Raw genomic sequence first — 22,021 nt, 5'->3', positions numbered from 1 at the left:
AAGAAATTACAAATTACAATAAAGTAAGATGGTGTCTTGTAAGAGCACTCAGGAAGAGTTTACTAAGAGATCTGGGGAGAGTAATAAACGGCTCCTAGAAAAAAGTAAAACAAGTAGAAAGTAATGGGGGGTGGTGCTAGGGCAGAGAGGGGTTGAGACACACACACACAGGCCCAAGGGTAACTTGTACAAAATTAAGCACAGCAAGTAAGTGAAGTATTTTCTTGAGAGGGGTGGGAGGAGGACAAGGCCACTAGGTCACATTACCAAGGGTCTTGAAAGCCATGTGAAGGAGAGGAGGTTGCACCCAAAAGGTGACAAGGAGCCATGAAAGATTTTTAAGCATATAAATGACATGATTCAGATCCTTTAGAAAGACCACTCAGGCTCTAAGTTAGAAAATAAACAGGAGGGGGGTTAAAGTTAAAAAGAAAAATTACCAGTCATCAGGTTGTTATAAATAATCTTGAAATGGAAATGGTGCCTATACAATTATTTCTATGATAGTTTTCGCTCAACAATCTTATTACCTATCTACATTTTTCTTAAAATCACTTCTTCGAATGATGCACTGCTCAAATGACACAGTATACTAAGACTTCAGTGTGTTCAGATCTTTATTAAATTAGCCAGAGCTCTAAGTTCTCACCTTTTTACATTAGTGACTTTCTTATACCAGGCATATAATAGAATAAATAGAAGAGCTACAAAATGAAATAGCAAATATTGTTTATTAATAGCTTACAGAGAACAAAGTCTAAAATTATTAGATAACAAGTTCAAATTATAAATAACTCATTTTCAGTCTTCACACAAGACTAGCATGCACTTGGGATGCATCCTGGATTCTTATTAATATTTGCTGAAACATTTATTAAAATGGGAGAAATAAAGAAATATATTTGAGTTACCCTCCAGATTCTTATTAATATTTGTAAAAACATTTATTAAAATGGAGGAAATAAACAAATACATAGGAGGAAATAAATGACAGAGCAGAACTTGAAACACAGTATGAAGTTTCTTACCAGCTGCAAACTTTGTGATGGGTGGAAGTCTCACTGACATGGCATTCTGAAGTCCTTTACGTTTGACTCTCTTTTTATTTATTAATCCTGTGGTTAGGGGAGAAGGGAATATAGCTATGAATCCTTCTTAATGAAAAATGTATATATTAAAAAAGCTATTCATTGTCATATAACTATAAACTTCAAGATATTCCCATTTAAGTCAGGTGCAAAATAAAGATGATGCTATTACCACTATTATCAGTAGTATTAACGATGACAGAAATATAAATGAACAGACTGCAGTCACAATATTAACAAAAAAATAAATATTAGCAAATTATATTAAAATATATAAAATACCACTGAATAAGGCTTCCCTGGTGGCGCAGTGGTTAAGAGTCCGCCTGCAGATGCAGGGGACACGGGTTCGTGCCCTGGTCTGGGACGATCCCACATGCCGCGGAGCAGCTGGGCCCATGAGCCATGGCCGCTGAGCCTGCATTCCGGAGCCTATGCTCCACAACGGGAGAGGCCACAACAGTGAGAGGCCTGCGTACCGCAAATAAATAAATAAATAAATAAAAATACCACTGAATAATCTTAAATATGTAGGACCAATAGGTGGAAAACTAAAAAAACTTCACTGAGGAACATTAAAGACAACTTGAATGAGGATATATCATATTCTTAGATGTGACGATTCTTTTTTTTTTTTTTTTGTGCTAGGCGGGCCTCTCACTGCTGTGGCCTCTCCCATTGCGGGGCACAGGCTCTGGACGCGCAGGCTCAGCGGCCATGGCTCACGGGCCCAGCCACTCGGCGGCATGCGGGATCCTCCCGAACCGGGGTACGAACCCGGGTCCCCTGCATCGGCAGGCGGACTCCCAACCACTGCGCCAGCAGGGAAGCCCAACGATTCTTAAAAATATCAAATCTCTCCAATTTGATTCTAAGAAGAATTATTTTGGATATTGATTTAAAAATGATCCTGAAATTCATGTGTTAGTATATACATGCATGAATAGCCAGGATATTAGCTTGCAAAGAAGAGTAATTATAAATAAAACTGAACATTTTTGTTTAATAAACAAACTCTTTCAAATAACAGAAACCATGGGAAGGGATACAGAATAAAAGAGCCCTTTTTGCAAAAAGATGGGATACTTCTTACTTTGATGCTTTCTCTAAGCTTCCTTCCATCTTTAAAATGTTATTGTCTGCAGATGGCTCAAGTTAGATCATCAATGTCTTTTCGGTGGTAGCAGTATGTTTTAACCACTTAAGATGTTTTTTACCACCTAAGATATCTAATTCTTCAATAACCTTACACTAGCACCTCAATCACTTCTACAGCAACATCGATCTTAAGTATCTTACTACTACTCTTTCATACAAAGGATTTTTATTTCATCTGAAGAAAGAGGAAATTATCAATGAGACCTCCTCTGATTATCTCACAGAATCTTGAAATGATTTTTTTTGTGTGTGACCAACAGCTTTTTTTCCATCTTGCAAATGACGTACCATGTCCCAAGCTCTTGTTAAATTTTTCATGTATTGTGGAAAATGACTGAAGAGTTCCATCCTGACCTGTTGATATACAGAGAAAATGCCTAATCAAGCTTCATCGAAACAAGGGACCATTTAAATCACAGCTCTTATAAAATTAGATTCTACAAAAAGCTTGAAGTTAGTTTGCAGCACTTTAAAAGGTGAGCTGATTGCAACTACCTAATTTATCATATTCAACTGCACACAGAATGCCATTTAGTAAGAGCAAAGGATAAAATGAGGTGTCAATAATTGCCAGTAGATTATTTGTATAGGCAAGGGCCACATTTCTGGAATTTGCCCTTTCTGTCCCTGAGGATTAGTAAATAGAATGACACTCCAAATAAAAGTAATATCAGCTACAGTGTTCCCTGAATTATTCAAAAACAATCACCTCATTTTATTCAGATTTCCAAGTCACTCAAAGGGACATTTGAATCTAAAAATGTGTAAATACCTAATAAATATTAAACACTCTGCTCTCATTACTTGCTGAAATAAATTAATGCACAAAGCGGAAACTCACTTGCGCTAAGAATTTGTTGTCCGTTTTGTCCATAATATCTTATTTTGGTAAGAGGAGCACTATGTCCCATTCTGAATCTCAAAAGCCGGCCTTCACCTGTGGGACCATCAAATATCCATATCTGCCAAGAAATAAAAAAGTACGGTTCTTCCACAATGTTTTAAGTGATCTGCAAGCAGTCAAATCATCTCCTATACAAATGTGGCACCAGGTAGTGCGTGCAGACCACTGACCCTGGAGTCGGGGCTGGGGAAAAGCTGAGCTGTAACTCTCTCACTTCGCTAAAATCATGTAACCTGCTATGCGTTCTATTCCATCTGTTATCAATATATTATCCCATACTCCGTTCATCTGCTAGGTTCCAGGCTGATACAGTACAGCAGGCTTATAATAACCCAAAGCGTAGGTAGGACACATGAGCCAAGAAAGATAATAAGAATCATAGTACCCTGAGAGCATTGTCAGCACCATTTGTGACAAGAAGTGGCTCTCTATGAAGAAATGTCAGTCCGGCAATTGCTGTAGAATGTGCATTTCTCATTTGATTGATTAACTTTTTGTCTTCTAGATCCCAAAGTCCAATATGGCCACATGGGCTTCCAGCTGCCATTACTGGATGACCATCTGTTGTTAAAATAGAATACATAAAGAAAAACATGCAACATAAAACAATTAAACTTAAGAATTTATCTCTCCATCCTTTTAATCCATAAAATTAGAAAAAAGACTATACACTAATAATCTATCAATATTCCTTTGGCTCTTTATATTCCAGTATTTCATTCACTTATATTAGATTAAATTATAAGAAAATTTCTATGAGCTTCAAACTAATGCATTTCAAGTGTTCTTAATTTGCATCAATAAACAAATTAAGGCCTTTCTTGGTGGCACAGCGGTTAAGAATCCACCTGCCAACGCAGGCGACACGCGTTTGAGCCCTGGTCAGGGAAGATCCCACATGCCGCAGAGCAACTAAGCCCGTGCGCCACAACTACTGAGCCCGTGCACCTAGAGACCATGCTCCGCAATAAGAGAAGCCACCGCAATGAGAAGCCCTTGCACCTCTGCCAAGAGTAGCCCCCATTCGCCACACCCAAGAAAGCCCCTGCACAGCAACAAAGACCCACCACAGGCCAAAAAAAAAAAAAAAGTTAAGTTACCTGTGCGAAATGAAATCGAAGTAATAGGTCCCCAGTCTTGACGAAACTTCATTAATGTTTCATCAAACTTAATGTTGTGAATGATAATCTGACCCGACATAAGACCAACAGCAACAACATCCACAGCTGGTGCCTGCAAATTCAATTACTCAACTTTTTATTTTCTTAATCAAATTAAATTAATAGCTTTAATAATACTGATGATTACATCATTACTTATGTGTTATCAAATTATTAATAGCTTTAATAATACTGATGATTACATCATTACTTATGTCTTATCAAAAGAAATAATTGAATATCTAATCTAATAGTCTATGATTATAATCTTCATTTTATAAATGGTCTTACATACAGACTCCATAAATTTATTTTAGCACACAAGATCAATGTCCAATACAATTACAAAATGGAATCAGGCTAAACATGTTATTAATTTGTCATCAAGTAACTACTAAGCATGAGACCCTGTGTAGAAGCTGTGTATACTAAAACAAGTATGATGTCTTGCCCTCAAAAGACCTAATCATCTGATACCTTTGGGGTCTTCTGGGTAGGTAAAAGCAGAGTAAGGCTGACAGTAGTGTGAGAGAATAAAGGAATGTATACAAACTGGGCAGGTATAAGCAACTGATATTTAGAAAGACAAGGGTACATGGCTGTATATGTGTCCAAAATAGATATAAGATTCTCTGCAGACATACAGTCATTCATTCATACATATCCTATAGACTCATAAAAACAAAAAGCAGTTATTTCTGGAAGAGCCAAGCATTTAATGAATTATTAAGATTTGGGCCCCAATTATCTCAAGCTACAAATCTCAACATCCTGACAAATTTCTCTGAATGACCTACAATCTCCCTTGCTTCACTGAAAAACTCATCTCTGCTCTTTACAAGGCACTGGACTACATGCTTACAAAATGATTGGTAAACATGGTTCCATAGCAACCACAGATTTAGAGCCTAATTCCAGGCAAAAAAATTTCCACAAACGTTTATAGACAAAGACGTTGTTTTCAATTACATTTCCCAAACACTATTTTTTTATGGTAATATTTGTAAAGATATACTAGTCTATACATTATTTTGTCTTTAGGTCCAAAAATATGGTTGGCCCCTGAAAATGAAAGATGCTACTATGAGCTTCATTTCTTCTTTGACTTAACAGAAAAATACTAACCTGCTGAAGCGCTGTCACTCCAACTTTCCATCCCACAAATGTATATAGAAGTTTACTAAAACAAGAAAAATAGTTGAAAGCTATTTTTTGGGGGGGAGAAAAACAAAATCAACTACATATTAAAAAATGAAATAATAACAGGTGATATTTATTAAGTTCTTACTCTGCCCCACACTATTCTAAGTATATATATTAACATTTAATACTCAAAACAATTCCATGAGGTAGATATCACCATTTTCCAGATAAAGAAACTAAGAAACTTAATTATGTGAAAAAAATCAAGCTAAGATCACATGGCTAAAATTGACAGAGCCCAGAGAGACAAATTCCAGATCCTAAGCTGCTAAGAACTATGTTACTATGCAACATCTTTAAGAAATTAAATAGGAAAAAAAAAAAAAAAGAAATTAAATAGAAAAAAAATACATGAGTAACCATGTTATATGACAGATACAATTTAAAATTAAATCTGAGAATATTGGCACATCTCATTTTTCACTGCAATGTGTTCCTAGAAACATCACAAAAGGGAATATATAATTACAATACTCCTTGTATGTTACATGACTTATATGACAAGTGACGGTGCTCTAAATTTCAGAATCAAGCCATAAATGATAAAGAATCCATAGAGCAGAGATATATGAAATTGTTATAACACAAAGTATTTAAGCATATGTTAAATTTTTTAAGGGGCACAGATTAGATCACTCAATGATTATCCAAGGGATACTTAATGTACAATAAAGAGTGTAAACATCACATAAAGAACCTAAAGAGATAACCTTAGGGCACAGAATATTTCAGTCATTATCCCTCAGCCTAGTGCAGAGTAGGTAGTCAATGATATTTATTAAATTGAACAGAAACATTGAATTAGAACTAGGATAAACATTAAACCTCTGAAAATCTTATTTCCCTTTTCGAATTTATAAGGGCTTTTGAAAGAACAATTTGGACGGTCAAATATTTTTGTTTGCCCTTTTAATGCTATACAAAGTAAAGTGAGCTGCCACTTTTTCCTCTGGATAAACATTCAAATAACAGGCAGAGGTACCCCAAATCATTTATCTAGCCCCCAAGCTATACCAATATTATAGTAGATATCCGTCATGTCTGTGGTTGATGATCAATGTACTTTTACCCTGAAAACCATTCCTAAATGCTAGCTCTAAATTAACACTGATTTGCTTTGCCATCTTACCTTTCTTAGTTTACTGAGAACTAAAAGCTGCCCAGTGACAATCTCGTAATTATCTTCTGATCCTGTGTACTAGAGCCTTCTTTACAGCTTTATGAATTCTTTACAGTGACTAAGGCCATTAGTATATACTTTTCAACGAGGATTTATGAAGCTGCCTACCATGTTCCAAGACCATATCCGAGCTTTCACATATGTGATGCCGTGAGTAATAACTCCAAAAACAGGTATATTTACTGAAAGCCCTCCAAATAAACATACAAAGGCAAGGAGAATTGAGAGACTTAAGTATGCATCAGGGAGTAGTGATGAGGATTAGGTAGGAATCACTTATGTTCTAAATATTGTGCTTACTTGGATTTTACATTCCACAACTGGAGGCTTCCTTGTTCACTGCCAAGAAGTATTTTATTCAAGTAGGTACTCGGATGCAAAATTGCAGAAATTTTAAATACTGAATTATCAAAAGACAACTGCAGGTATTCTTCTACGAAAGTAAGTTATAAACAATATGTAATTTTTTAATAAAATAGTTTAAAATATTTTTCATATACCCATATATTTAGCACTTAAAATCTACCATATCAAAGATTTATGTACTAATATAAATCAAAGACATATGCTAACCTATAAACATTCCCTGAGAAATTAAACAAATGTGATGAGGGTCAACTTGCAAATTTAACTTTGACTGTCAAGAATTTTCTAAAAGTTCTAATATCAATACTATTTAAAATTTCACTCACTGCCAAATTGGTTTACAGGAATGAAAACAAGTGTTCAAAAACAAAAATGACGCTAGGGATCAGACTTAGTATTTTTATAATTTGATCAAGAGGCAGCAAATGTTCCAAGTGAAGTGCATGCACTGAGCTGAGCTATTCTAGGGAGTGAAGGACCAAACATCTAGAGAGCTTGACTGGCTCCTCAAACATGTAAAAAGTCAGAGGCAAACTTCAGTGAAAGGAGCAGTGCCTCTCACATTTCCACAGGAGAACCTCTAGCAGAGGACAGGAAAAGAACTTACAGCCCTGTGGAGTAAATGGCACAGCCAGCTGTCTCTCGCTGCAAGATAAAAAAATTTTTTGAGGGGCTTCCCTGGTGGCACAGTGGTTGAGAGTCTGCCTGTCGATGCAGGGGACACGGGTTCGTGCCCCGGTCCGGGGGGATCCCACATGCCGCGGAGCGGCTGGGCCCGTGGGCCATGGCCGCTGAGCCTGCGCGTCCGGAGCCTGTGCTCCACAACGGGAGAGACCGCAGCAGTGAGAGGCCCGCGTACTGCAAAAAAAAAAAAAAAAAAAAAAAAAAAATTTTTTGAAATGCCACATATGTTTAAAATTCCTATGTGTGAATTTTCTTTTCTACTTCACAGTTCATCCACGATGAAAACAATTTTTCACTAAATTTCCTAATAAAATTGAATATCAGAGAAGGTACATTTCTTTTATCTTTAGTTTCACATACTATCTGGCTGCTACACACTCCCAGGGGTATGTGTACACCAGTTTAAAGAGAATAGATTAACAGGTGAGAATTACACAAATTTTACTTAAATACTATTTTAAAAGATTCTTGCCTCTGTTTGTAACTAACAGTTTTACTTAAGATCACTACAAACAGCTCCCTGAAGACACTGTGCTGCAGCAACAGCAACAAAAAGCTGGACGTAAGGATCAACAGAAAGATAGCCCACTGAACTCTAAGAATCAGGTTCTCTAATTTATAAAGGGCCTTTTAACATCCATCTGCACAGGTACTACTTTTGGAATTCTGTTCCCTCCATCTGAGCAAAGACAAAACAAACAGTAACTAATCTGAACAAGAACATGGAATGACTCCCAGGAGGGCAATCTCTCTAGGATTTTTACTAAAAATAAACACATTACATCAAAAAATGAGTTAATCAAGACGTAACAAAGCTAAAAATGTAACAGATCAAAAAAATTAAGAGCTTTAATTCATGACAGACCCCACAGTCTTTTACATGAAGAAAGCTGGGGATATTCTGGTGATAAGTTCCTAACCTTCGAAGATAACATGGTCCTATAAACATAGCTCAGGGACACTGTTTAAGAATATCACAGTTAAAGGACACTGACTCATATTCTTAGAAAAAGGATGTATATTTTCCTTCAGATTACTGGATCGTCAAGTTTACTATTATAATTTCACTTACCAAAAGTTGAAAATACAAACCAAGTATTACTCAGATGTGAACATACACCAAAATTCACCCCACAGAGAAAATAATATAACGTCATTAAACTTGGAGAACTGCTATACTAATACTGACCTAGTATTAGTTCAGAAAAACACATTAAACAGGTTATAAACAGTTAGCTCAACTAGCTGACTAAAATTATTGATACTTACCCATTTTTTATTTAGAAACTTTTTCCTTACATGTGTTAAAACTTCTTAAAAATTTTTTTACTGCTTTACTCCTCTGGTATAGAAGTTATGCTTACATAGATACTTAATTTTAGCTACACACATACTACCCCAAGATAAAGCAATAAATTGGTTCTTACCTTCCGAATATATGTGCCAAATAATAAGAATACTGTCAGTATCAACAGAAATAATGTGATCCCCAAAGGGTTGCAAAAGATGGATTTCTGCCTTATGACCCTTAAAGGTATGTACTACCTACAATGTCAAAGTTCAAAAGAATTTCATATTATTATTCATTCATCATGTATTATTATTCATATTAACCAAAAAACAGGCTAATCCTGAAGATACTCATGTTAAGAACTGTGGTCCGACTTTTGATTACCCACGGTTAGATTAACAAATAGCAAGCAATCAGACATTTCTACCTGCTCCCCTAGCCAGTCCAATATGGAAACATAAACTAGGAACACAGAAATGAGATCTCTGAGGCTCAGCTTCTCAACCAAGCTTAGGAAGCATGCACACAGCTGGGTCCTTCACCCCATCCAATCAGTGCAACTCCATGCATCCTAGAAAAGTGGTATGTTCTAGAAGGCTGACCTCTACAGCCATCACCAGCTGGCTTCCACATGAGACAAGGGAGAGAGATATAGGATACTCCTTCCATATAGCTTTCTGTCTTGACATAGACACCCTTACCCTTGCAGCAGCAGCTGCATCCTCAATAACTACAGTCCCTTCCCCCATGGTTTCAGTTCCCACCAGGCTCCAGAAACACTATTTCTTCTCCTTGTCCCTTTGGCCCTAGGGATGGTAACCACTTCCTGCAGTTGACAGTCTCTGATACCTTTCTACCCCTACTTTCTATGTTTATCTCCCAGGGAAAACTACAATCTGCAATATTTTGCAAAAAAAAAAAGGACATTTTTCCTGACTCTCTAAAAATCAAAAAAACTCCTATTAAAGAACTTTACAGGTAAGTTGCCTTCCTCTGCTGTAGGTAGTAATGATGGAAAACGTTGGAACAAACATCATCAGTCCCAGTTAAACTTTGAAAAGCACAGTGATTCTATCACTTGGCTATCTAGGCATCCCCATGGCCACTTTCCCTTTTCATTCTGGACCACTAGAGCCAGGTCGCCTCTCAAGTCAGTTGTCCCAGGACAAACTTAGTAGACAAAACAGAGAATCTAGCTTTCTCTATATAGGCAACAAGCACTTGGTTCTTAGAATGAGTCATGGGCTGTGTTGTTCATAACGAAAAAGTCAATCCACGTAAAGCAGTAGTGCAAATACGAATCTCTTAGGAAAACATTTTCAAAATACTCTTAACTAAATCCTATCCCAACCAAATAAACAAAATAGAAAACTCCAGAGACAGGACCTGGCCAGACATAAAAATGTACGAGCTGCCCAAATAATTCTAACATTGATCCTTGGCAAAGAAAACTGAACTAAAGCACCAGTTTTAACTCATTTTGAGAATTTGATGAAATCAACTTTCTCTTCCTCCAGAAAAGTGAATATACATTTTAAAAAAATGTGCAGAGTGTCCCAAATGAAGAATAACAACGTTAAAGTTCCCTCAACTACCATGACAATCAACTACTGACTGCAAAAGACAAACAGATTAGAATAATTCAGTGATACAAACCTCTTTATTACGGGCAAATGCAGAGAAAACATTCCCATAAGCAGCAAAGACTAGCCTCCCATCAGCTGCCATACAGCAGATATCCTGTGGAAGGGAGTTACCTAGGAAAAAGGAAATATAAGATGTAAGGATTTTTAAGATCTTGAAACAAATAGAAACCTCAAGTATATGTATAACATTTCTCCTGACTATAATTTAAAAATATGTATGTATGAGAATCAGAGTATAAAATTTAGACTTCAATGTTATTTTAGACATCTAATAGTAACTATCACACTAAAAATATGATATCACCTTGACCGTCCCTAGAGAATTAATGTCTGGTATTTGCAGACATAAAAACATAATCCTAAAGAAATGAGAAGAAGCTTTTGAGGTTATTTGGAAAAAAAAAATCCTCACTAAATACACAAAACTGTGGCAGATGGTCACCTAGCCTTCATGTGAATGCCTTCAGGAACATCAAGTTCCTAATAACTGCAGGAAAATTTTAAAAGTAAATCGAAACCTAGAACTCTAACTCTACCCTTTAGAGTAACCTAAAAAAAACTCCATATGATATTCTACATGCTGACCTTTCAAGTGAATAATATGGTTCCCACTCAGTCTTCTCCAAGATAAATATGCCTATCACCTCTAGCCATTTCTTATGATAGGACTTCTTGATTCCTCTCTCACTACCATGGTCACACTGGCCTTTTCTTTTTATTTCCTATTTTGGGGGCAGGAGGCTTAAAATATAGAGAATCGTTTTAAGTATCTTTCATGCTGATATTCTGCTTTGGGATTTCATTTCCAAAATACTATTTTTATTGGTTTACCATTCGCTTTAGTATTTGACTTAGGTTTTAGTGCCCTTCTACTGCCTTCTATAATTTTAAAAATGTAAGTTTATCAGACATGCACACTGGATTCCTTATAGCTCTGTTTCTTTTACAAAGATCATATTTGATGGTGAAACTAGAATCTCTCAGCCCTGGCAAGCTCTTTATTCTATTAAAGAGTTAAAAAAAAAAAATCCCTTCCATTGGAAAAAAATATCAAAATGCAGAAAAAGGGAAAACTCTTTCTTACAGAAGAATGATAGAATCAGAAAATCACTCTGATAATCATCCTACTAATAACTGATTCAGGCAAGAATCATCACTAAATGATAAAACTAGCAGTAGTTGAAACTTTGGAGAGTAAAAGGACACTTACATGGTCTCAATGTATCTTACCACTTATTACATTTATTAGTTACAAAGGGTAAAACTTTAAAATGGAGCTGCCTGATAAATGTCACCTTAACCAAATGATCAAAGTTTTCACTGCCAGGAATGTGCCTCCTGATATGGTTCACTGAGAATTCAGCATCATTTCTGTTATTATTGCCATACTGCATAACCTGAATCTAGTCATCAGGAAGCATTAGAAAAAGTCAAATTGAAGAATATTCTCAAAAAGAACTAGCCTATACTCTTCAAAAAATCAATGTTGTAAAACCCAAAGAAAGTCTGATGAATTAGTCTAGATTAAAGAAGACCAAAGAGACATGACAACTGAAGGCAACACATGATCCTGTCCTGGACTTTTTGTTGTTTTTGTTGTTATGTAAGTTTACTATAAATACACACTGGAGTGCTTGTTCTGCAAGTCTTAAATTATGTCAAAATTATAAAAAATTTTAAGATATTAAACATGCACAAATTCAGGATAAAGTCTATACTTACTTACTGCAACCAGACTAAGTTTCTGAACCTGTCTTAAAAAAAAAAAGAAATGATTAAATTTTTACTAACAAAAACAACTATAATAATCTAACACTTGAAGATTAAGATCTAACCTCATACATAAATTTGCTATTCTGTTCTTCCTTAAAAAGACACTTACTGACCCTAATTTTCATTATTAGGAAAGTTTATATTTTCTACTATTTCATCAGTGATGGAAGGGTAGGTGTCACACATAGTTTTCTATATGGGTCATGTAGTAAATATTTTAACGCTTTGCATGCTGTGTGTTTTTTGTTGCAATTACTCAACTGATAATGTACCATGAAAGCAGCCATATATGACACAAAAACAAATGTGCACGGCTGTATTCCAAAAAATTTGACTTATGGATATAGACTATAATTTTCAAAATTTTCATATGCCATGAAATATTATTCTTCTTTGGATTATTTCCCAATCATTTAAAAACATCAAAACCGTTCATCTCAGAAGCACAGAGCTCAGAGGGGTATAAGGAGAAATTCAAACCCTAGAGATGTGTAAGCCTGAAAGAGCCCTTGAAGATGAATTAAATAATCTATGTTTCTTAATCAGGAGTAGATGGATGTCTCCATCCCGCGTCAAAATTTAATTATACTGCATCCTATTACTATGCTAATTTTACTTGGATTCTGCTATATTAGAATAAACACAAACATACCCAGAAAAATAAATAAAAACGTCATGGGTCATACAAAAATAAACTGTTGGCAGAACTGGCTTGCAGGCTGCAGTTTGTGGACCCCAATTTATGGTTACTGATACAGCTATGTGACTTTGAGAAAGTTACTCAGGGGAAGTTTAGGGAAATTAGCTTGCTATCAAATGTGGACTGTCCCCTACATCATAATTAATCTCACCCCCTCCAGTTATCCCAATGTTTTTTAGCCTGCATTTCTAGCCTAGCTCTTGTCGCGAATTGCACAATAAAATAGCTTGCAAGTCTTTCTCATTAAGAAGGTGGTGGCGCCAGAGACTTTTCTTAATCACATTTACATCTTCAAGAGAACTTCAACAAATATTTACAGAGAAAATACATTGCTATTGAACTGAAATGTTCTCTAGTACCTCCCCCAGACAGACTGCCTCCGAAACTCTTCTCAAGCGGACTTCAAGGGCTAAATCAACACGTGGACGTAATGCGGTGGCGAAAGCCCTTGGTAGGTGCCGGAGGAGAGCGGATTGCCACAGACAGAGTTGGGGGCCGGGGAGGGTGATCCCCGGGAAGCGGGCGAAAGAAGTCACTCACGTCATAGGTGTGGAAGCTTTTGCCCACGCACGTCGTCACACAGAATCTGCGCTTCAGCGCACTGAACCGCACCACGTGTGGAATGTCGTTGCTGAAAAGCCCCAAAGCCCGGAACCCCGCGAAAAGGGCGCTGGCAGTGCGGTCTCCTGCGCCCCGCTCCATTGCTGCCGCGGTACGGTTTCCTCTGGGCTCCAATCCCGGTGTAAACCGTGCACCGAGGCCCGTCTGCGCGTCTCGTGTATCAATCCTTTGCCGGGTTCCCAAGCGCTTCCGGTCCCCGCTGCCAATCACGTGAGCGGAGACTGTCCTCAGTGCATTTGAAAAAGAGCTCCCTGCGGAGCTCGAAGGGGAGGTGCGACTTCAGTTCCGCCGTCCACAGTCCAGCAGTTTGACGGTGCTCCCAGCTCTCCCGGGCTTGGGAGACAGTCGAGTCACTTTTCAGCGGGACCTTAGGGGAGGGGAAAGACTGGGGAAGCAAGCACGAGGGCCAGGAGGGTGAAGGGGAAACCGAAGTCTTAACTCAGATGGAGCCAGGTTAAAGGTATGGTTTTGAAAACGTGTGAAACGATGAGACTGTCAAGAAACTTTGAACACTGAGTGGATATTTGATGATATTAAGACATTATTGTTTAAATATGTGATAGTAGTATTGTGATTATGTTTTTGGTTTTTTTTTTTTTTTTTTTGTGGTACGCGGGCCTCTCACTGTTGTGGCCTCTCCCATTGCGGAGCACAGGCTCTGGACGCACAGGCTCAGCGGCCATGGCTCACGGGCCCAGCCGCTCCGCGGCATGTGGGATCTTCCCGGACTGGGGCACGAACCCGTGTCCCCTGCATCGGCAGGCGGATTCTCAACCACTGCGCCACCAGGGAAGCCCCGTGATTATGTTTTTAAAGGTCCTTATCTTTTGGAGATATGTATTTATGGATGAAATATATCTGGGGATTTGTTTTCAAAATAATTGGGAATGAGGTGCATGGTTTAGGTGACATAAGATTGGTAATTATTTAATCTGGGGAATGAGTTTGTGAGTGTTCAAAATACTGTCCTTCTGCTTCCTTTTAAAATCAAAATTTCCCATAATAAAAATGTTTTTGTTTGCTTTTTACTGAGTTTGCTTAAAGTAAAATATAAATTGGAATATTAATGGATTATTAATTTTTACCTGAGTCATGGAAATATGTACAAATGTTTTTAATTACTAGATAAACATTAAGAGTTTTCTAAATTTTGTATAATGCACATATTATTTTTATAATCACAAAGACTTCTGTCTATATTGGCAATTTGGGGAGAAAATTGAAAAAGTTTCCTGGGACTTTACAGTTCACAAAGCCTTTGATGACACCCATTATCTTAATATAATCCTCAAATTAAGACTGTGAAGTGTTTAGGGCAAAAATTATATTGTTGTTTTACAAATGAGGAAATTGGTTCATTGGGATTAAATGATTTGTTCAGTTCCAAGATTATTTAGTGCCAAAATCCAGACTAGCACAAGGTTTAGAAAAGGATAAGGAGAGATCACTGAGAGGCAGCTGGAGGGTGGGAGAAATCATTCAGCAATCTGATTTTCAAGATCACATGATGGGTGTGTATTCGCATTGGATAAGAAACCTGAGGTTCCCAGAGATTATCTAACTTGTCCAGGGTCACTTAATTAATGGTAGTGTAGCAGTTTGAATGTAGGCCTATCTGACAATCAGATTTATGTTATTTGACCTACATCTGGACAATGAGACAAAAGTTTAAAAATTAGAACTGTCATGGAAAATCTAGTCATATGGTAGCAGTAGACGTGCATGTTAGCTGTTTTGCTGTGATCTTTTAAAGGGACTATGTTATGGACTGATTGTGAGTTTTCCTGTTTTAGCAGTTGGTCAGAGTACATTTCTCCCCATCAGTTGCCTCCCTGAGTTTCTTGCTATTCAGCTGCCAGCAAAGTATTTGAAGGTGTAGTGGGAGAGAAGGACCTAGCTACTGCTCTTTTTACTTAGAGATGCCTCTAAGGACGGTAGTCCCAAGTTAGAATACAAGAAAAGGTAGGGAATTCCCTAGCGGTCCAGTGGTTAGGACTCCAGGCTTCCACTGCAGGGGGCCCGAGTTCGATACCTGGTGGGGGAACTAAGATCCTGCAAGCCACATGGTGGGTGTAGTCGATCATTGGCAAATGATCATTTTCAATTTGATTCAATGCATTGGGACTTCAGAATATTCAGGTAAATTAAAAGTATAGCTATGTCATGTCATTTCTACCTTTAAAAAAAGGGTTAAATATGACTTTTTCTGATTAGTTTATATAATAAAGACCATTTCTTTTTTGTTACTGGTATTGTGATTACCAGCCTCCAAGATGCCCTCAGTGACTCTTTCCTCCTGGTATTCACGCCCTTGTGTAGTCCCCTCTCACACTGAATAGGGTTGACCTGTAACAGGGCTAGGTCATAAAAAACATTGAAGCTTTTGACTTGCTCCTTCTTGGGTTATTTGCTCTGCAGAAACTCAAGAGCCATATTGGGAAGATACTCAAGCAGTCCTATGGAGTGTTTCACATGACAAGGAACTGAGGGCCTCCTGCCAGCCACCAGCACTACCTTGCTAGACATGTGAGTAAAGCATCTTGAAAGCATATTCTCCAGCCCCAGTAAAGCCTTCAGATGACTGCAGCCATGCAGACATCTTGACTACAACTTCATGAAAGACTCTAAACCAGAATCACTCTCTTAAGCCACTCCTGAATTCCTGAGTCTCAACTGTTTAACATAATAAATGTTAATTGCTGTTTTAGTCCACTAAATTTGGGGGTAATTTGTTACACATTAATATATAACCAGTATATTTATACTTACCTTGCTAATCAAATTTAGAAATGTGTATAGTTCATTTCATTGTATTGGCAGAAGCATGTCAGAAACCCAAGGAGGTTTCAAGATATTGCTTGTCCGCCCCCTTATTTCACAGATGAGTGAACTACTAAGGACTACAACTGTGAAATGAGGTGATAAAAGAGCAGGCACCATGTATCAGTACTCCTTATTCTCAATCTAAGACTTTCTACCTTGGGAAGTTGTTCATTCTGGCTGCCCCCATTTTTCCTCTGCTGGTGGAAAATGTACACAAACATGTCTGTTGCTGGTTGAGCAGAACCACTAAAATACATGTTGCCCTGAGATATTGTTAACCAGGGTAGAAATAAGAGATTTGCTAAATATGTCAGATCTATTTGTTCTACAGGTAAGCATGTACATTTCACTAAAATCTTATAATGGCAATTCTGATCTAGAGTTTGGAGACTATAGGAAATATTTGTTTTAATCAGCTTCCTTGAGAAATGTCACTTACATGTGGCAGCATAGAGAAACCTCTTTAGCAACAAACCATTTCTTTTCAACTCTTTTCATGTAAATCCTTTTTTAAAAAAAAATGTATCAAATACTACTCTCTGCTTTCAAGGTAATACAGAATTTAAGTTAATCTGTTTCACAGTTTTGCCTGTGGCCGGATCTGGATTGGCTGCTCCTCTAATCATCTTCTTTAATAATGTTGCACTAGCCACAGAGCCAGACCTGAGAATTATTAATGTTGCCTCTTTTATGAAAGCGTAACTTGGAAATGGATGTTGGATCCCTTTCCAAAACTTAGAACAAGATTTTACCTGATTAAACAACAGCAAATGAATCAGTTCTTTGATAGTGCCTATGGTAGCACTTAGCCTGAAAGAAGAGTCAATTCTCTGGAAAGAGTATGCTTAGGATTTGCCATCAGTATAAGCATCCACATAACATTATCCTCTTCCATAGTCAGGCTGGAGCGGTTCTCTTTATTTTAAATATCCTTTTACTTCTTTTTTCAGTCATAGTGGGAACTCAGAGCTGAAGTTCTCCGTAGCCATGAGCTAGGATTAGAGGACACATGGGCTATCGGCATCAGATGATAATATTGTAGAAATAAGCTTCAATGTTCTGCTGTTCTCTTGAGGACTTTTCTGACCCAAGTGCCAGAAATCCAGGCCCCACAATGATTTGTAAAATGTTACCTGCCCAAACGACATTGCCTTTCATGTAGCAGCTTTTCCTAAATATTCCATGAAGTCTTTTCCCGAATAGAATAGCTGGTATGAGACTAGACCCATGTAGGCACATTGACAGTAAGGTCACTGTCTTTCTTTTATCCTCATTTTAAAAAATATCCTGTGCTACACTGATAGTAATAGAGACTTTTCTTCTCCATTCATTATCAGACCTTCCTGACACTAAGAGACTAAGAGAACTGGGGAAAAAAAAATAAAAGAAAAGGAAAGAACAAATGGAAGAAATTAACCAGCAGTTACCGTAGAGGTTCTTAACTTGCAATGGATATTCATAATATAATTATCTAGGGGGCAGTGTGAGCATGGTTTGTTGTCAATATGATTTGAGCAGATTTTAGGTACATAATAAACACAAAATGAGGATATTATGATTAGAGGTGTCTACCAACCTGGAGAATTGGTAAGAAGAATTGTGAGTGCATAATTCCCCATGCTTATGTTATTGGTACAGAATTAGCATCCACTGGTGCAAAAATGGTCTCCCCAGAAGCAATACCCTGCCAATCAAAGACCTCTCCAAAACTAGAAATTTGAAAAGAATAATGGATTCTTGTGGTTCTCTTTCTTACCTTTTAAAATTTATCATGCTATAAATCTCAAAAGGCCATATAAAACTATATTCATGGATCAGTTTAGAATTCTAAATAACAATACATGGCTGAACGTCTGACTAAATTATTGTCGCTGGTGGTGGTCAGTATGTGAAAGAATCACTGAGGCCCTACCACCCAGTATTCAGATTCAGAAGGAGAGGGGTGGACTACAGGTATCTGCATTTAACAAGCTTCCCAAGTGATTCTGATACCAGTAGTCCACAAGCCACTTTGAAACCTATTGACTGTTGAGGAAATGGCTGGTGAGAAAACAGTGATGCTGTTGGATACTGGCAATGCATGAGATCGTGGAATGTGTGCTTCCAGTACTTGCTATCAAGGCTTCAAACTCTCTGGCACCAGCTGAGAAAGGGCTTTGCTGAAATTACATGGTCTTGCATGATGGAAAACCTCTGTCATATATGGTCCTGAATCTCATTACATTCACCCTGAATTCTTCAGGGAAGTTCCAGGGAGAGGAATAACTGAATCTCATTAAGAATTATTTGCAGCCCTTTAAGAATAATGAGACTATTATTCTACTCTTCTAGAGACTAAAGTTTATTTTCTAGAGAAGTGAACCCTAAGTAATCCAGATTTGGACAGCAGGCACAGAAGGACGTTGCAGCTGAGACTGGCAGATGAAGTGACCGTCACACACTGACCAGTTGGGCTTCCAATTTCTTCCACACCATGCTCCCAGAAAGCCAACCTTCAGGCCTGTATACACCTAGAAGATTGCAGGAAAACTCAGAAAAACTGAACAGTTACAAAGCAAAGACCTACAGATGCTTCCATTTGGTGATCTCATGCTGAAAATGCCTGTCACCTAAATAACCTACATTTTATTCAGGAAGTATTTATACAATATCTAATGAATGCCAGGCACTTCTAGATGCTTCTGATATCACCATAATCAAATCAGATATACAAGACTTGTTTCAGACATACACATAATCAAAACATACAAAAACTTGTCCTCATGAAGTTTATCTTCCATGAAAGAGAGATAGACAATAAAAAAGAAGTAAATAATAACTTTGAAGGATGTTGATAAGTGTTCTGGGGGAAAAAAAGCAAAGAGAGGGATAGATAGTGTCACAGTTACAATTTTAAAGACTTTGCCAGGTAAATTCTCATAGAAAAGGTAATGTTTGAACAATATGTTGGATAAAATATATTTTTTGTATCCTACATACATTATGAGTATATAGGATACAAAAAATATATTAAACTCATATAACTTAATATTGACAATATTATTTAATACTTACATAACATATGTATTTTCAAATAATGTTAATAAAACAAATGTCCGTGTAATCACCATTCACATAAAGTAATTAAACATTGATAGGAACTTAGAAGTTTCCCAAGTAACTTTTCAACATTACATACCCAATTCTCCCTAATCATAAATAATCGTTACTAATTCTGTGATAATCATTCTTTTGCTTTTTAATTTATTCATATAAATAAGACCTTTAATCAGGTCTTATTGTACAACATTTAGCTATTTCTAATTTTTTACTATTACAAATTGGATCCCTGGATTGTAATTCTGGTTAAGCTACTGTTTCTCTGGGTAACTATTACTTTCCAATTTTCCTGTGAATCAGATGCTTGCCCACCACACATCAAGAAATTAACAAAAAAGCAATAAATGAACAAATGTATGAGTGTGTGAATGAGTAAATAAATGAGTAAAATAGTTTATATTCTCAAATATGTCACACGATGTCTAGTCCTTAAGAAACAAAGCAAAACAAGAAAGGACAGTTCTATTCCTAAAAGCTTGGATGGAGAAGCTAAGGTAAAAAATCAGAACACTATAGGGGAGGTTATCTTTTTTTTTTTTTTTTTTTTTTGTGATACGCGGGCCTCTTACTGTTGTGGCCTCTCCTGTTGAGGAGCACAGGCTCTGGATGCACAGGCTCAGCGGCCATGGCTCATGGGCCCTGCCGCTCCGCAGCATGTGGGATCTTCCCAGACCAGGGCACGAACCCGTGTCCCCTGCATCGGTAGGCGGATTCTCAACCACTGTGCCACCAGGGAAGCCCTAGGGGAGGCTATCTTTTAACATAAAGCTTTTATCAAAATATTTCAAAAATAAGAAATTGACTTTCCTAAGAAAACTCTTGTTTTGCCCCTACCCATCCTCCTTCATTCCCCTCATACCCTTTATTTCTGTATTGGTTGGAAATGTTCGGGTTGGATGCACAACAAAACAAGCAAACTGGAAAACAAAATGATCTGCCTAGTCTATGGGGGGAAAAAGAATGGGAGCAATATGAGATTGCATATAGCACTAAAGGAAAAGTTAGAGAATGGTGCTTCAAAAAGGATAGCAGCCAGACCAGTTCCTATTTTTTATTTTTAAATTTTTCTTTCTTTCTTTATTTTTGCTATCCTTGCCCCTGCCGTCTTGAGTCTACTCCTTTGGGATCAGGGAAGGAAGAGGATGTGAAGAAAATATCCTATTTAGATGGTACTCTTGGTAGTACTTTCTTGACTGTGAAATGTCCTCTGTCTCATGCAGCTTGACCAACTCTTGATCCCTTTCAAGAGCCCAGTAATTACAGGCTATTCTGACTAATCTCCCTCCCTCAGACTTCTCCTAATGAGAAGTAGGCATTATTTTCTATGCACTCTGCTTTATCTGCAAAGATGCATAAGAGGATCTTCCAAGAACTGTCTTATATTTCATTTAGGTGGGCATGGATTTGAGCCTACAAGATTATGCAATTCAGCAAACTTGGAGTAAGTCGTCAATTTCACATGCTTGTACATACCCCTAGTCTCTATAATTGTTTTGTTTTGTTTTGTTTTTGGAGCCACATACTTAGCTTGAGAATTGGAATTGTTGGGAAACTCACTTCCCTCCTTCTTAGGTGAGATTGGTGAGAAAACCATAGCTCTCTCTATATCTACAGATTCTCTTCAAAGAACCCTCTAATTACTATATAGCTTTCTGTTACTTTGGCTGTGATCCAGTTATAGTCACTAGATCAGGCTGGCAATATCTTAAGCATGTCCTAAATGAACGTCTTGCAAGTTTTCTTTAGAAGGTTCATGGGCAGAGGAGAGTTACTTATCATTTATTGTTCTCAGCTTTGAGATTTTAGAAAAAGTTTCACTCTGTAGTAGATCGTTTCCAAAAATGATCATGACATTATTGCCCATCCCACATGCCCATAATACAGTGTGATCTTGACATTACTACCATAGAGTCTTGAGATCTCTATCCTCTCCTCTTGAACCTGGGTGGATCTTTGACTGCTTCAAACAATAAAGTATAGTAAGCATGCTACTATGTGACTCTCAAGACTAGATCATATGGGATTGACATATATACACTAATATGTATAAAATAGACAACTAATAAGAACCTGCTGTATAAAAAATTAAATAAAATTCAAATCTAAGTAAATAAATAAATATTACAAAACAACAAAAAAAAGACTAGATGATAAAAATCCCTGGCATTGCCACCTTGCTCTCTGGGAATGCTCACTCTTGGAGTCAGCCTCCATTCAGAGAAAAAGCCCAAAATAGTTCATGTGGAGAAACCACATGGAGAGGCCATGTGCAGTATTTCAGCCATCACCCAGCTGTGGTCTCAGCTGACAGCCAGCATGAACCAT

The 22,021-nt window shown here is 37.4% G+C and overlaps 1 protein-coding gene and 1 long non-coding RNA gene across 3 annotated transcripts in view; one reads left to right on the top strand and one right to left on the bottom strand.

Annotated features, from left to right (window-relative positions):
- Positions 1–13,980, bottom strand: part of WDR36 (WD repeat domain 36) — a 42,359-nt gene extending 28,379 nt beyond the window's left edge. The window contains exons 1-11 of one of the 2 annotated variants that reach the window (XM_059060435.2): positions 13,694–13,980; positions 12,403–12,430; positions 10,691–10,791; positions 9,171–9,288; positions 6,994–7,126; positions 5,436–5,490; positions 4,251–4,383; positions 3,536–3,711; positions 3,088–3,208; positions 2,535–2,600; positions 1,029–1,115 (exon numbers count right to left, since the gene is read on the bottom strand). In XM_059060435.2, coding sequence (XP_058916418.1) covers positions 1,029–1,115; positions 2,535–2,600; positions 3,088–3,208; positions 3,536–3,711; positions 4,251–4,383; positions 5,436–5,490; positions 6,994–7,126; positions 9,171–9,288; positions 10,691–10,791; positions 12,403–12,430; positions 13,694–13,855 — 1,180 coding nt within the window. In that variant the 5' untranslated portion in view covers positions 13,856–13,980. Of the gene's footprint in view, positions 1–1,028; positions 1,116–2,534; positions 2,601–3,087; positions 3,209–3,535; positions 3,712–4,250; positions 4,384–5,435; positions 5,516–6,993; positions 7,127–9,170; positions 9,289–10,690; positions 10,792–12,402; positions 12,431–13,693 lie in introns of both variants that reach the window. The other variant, XM_067031432.1, reaches the window with a different exon arrangement.
- A 171-nt stretch (positions 13,981–14,151) lies between these two features.
- Positions 14,152–22,021, top strand: part of LOC136794167 (uncharacterized) — a 99,850-nt gene continuing 91,980 nt past the window's right edge. The window contains exons 1-2 of the long non-coding RNA XR_010840539.1: positions 14,152–14,234; positions 16,193–16,300. This is a non-coding gene — a long non-coding RNA (uncharacterized lncRNA). The remainder of the gene's footprint in view (positions 14,235–16,192; positions 16,301–22,021) is intronic.

This window comes from Kogia breviceps, chromosome 4 (genome assembly GCF_026419965.1).
Source record: "Kogia breviceps isolate mKogBre1 chromosome 4, mKogBre1 haplotype 1, whole genome shotgun sequence".
Taxonomy (NCBI): Eukaryota; Metazoa; Chordata; class Mammalia; order Artiodactyla; family Physeteridae; genus Kogia; species Kogia breviceps.
Note: the sequence above shows the minus strand (reverse complement) of the source record. Positions and strands in the feature narration are given on the sequence as shown.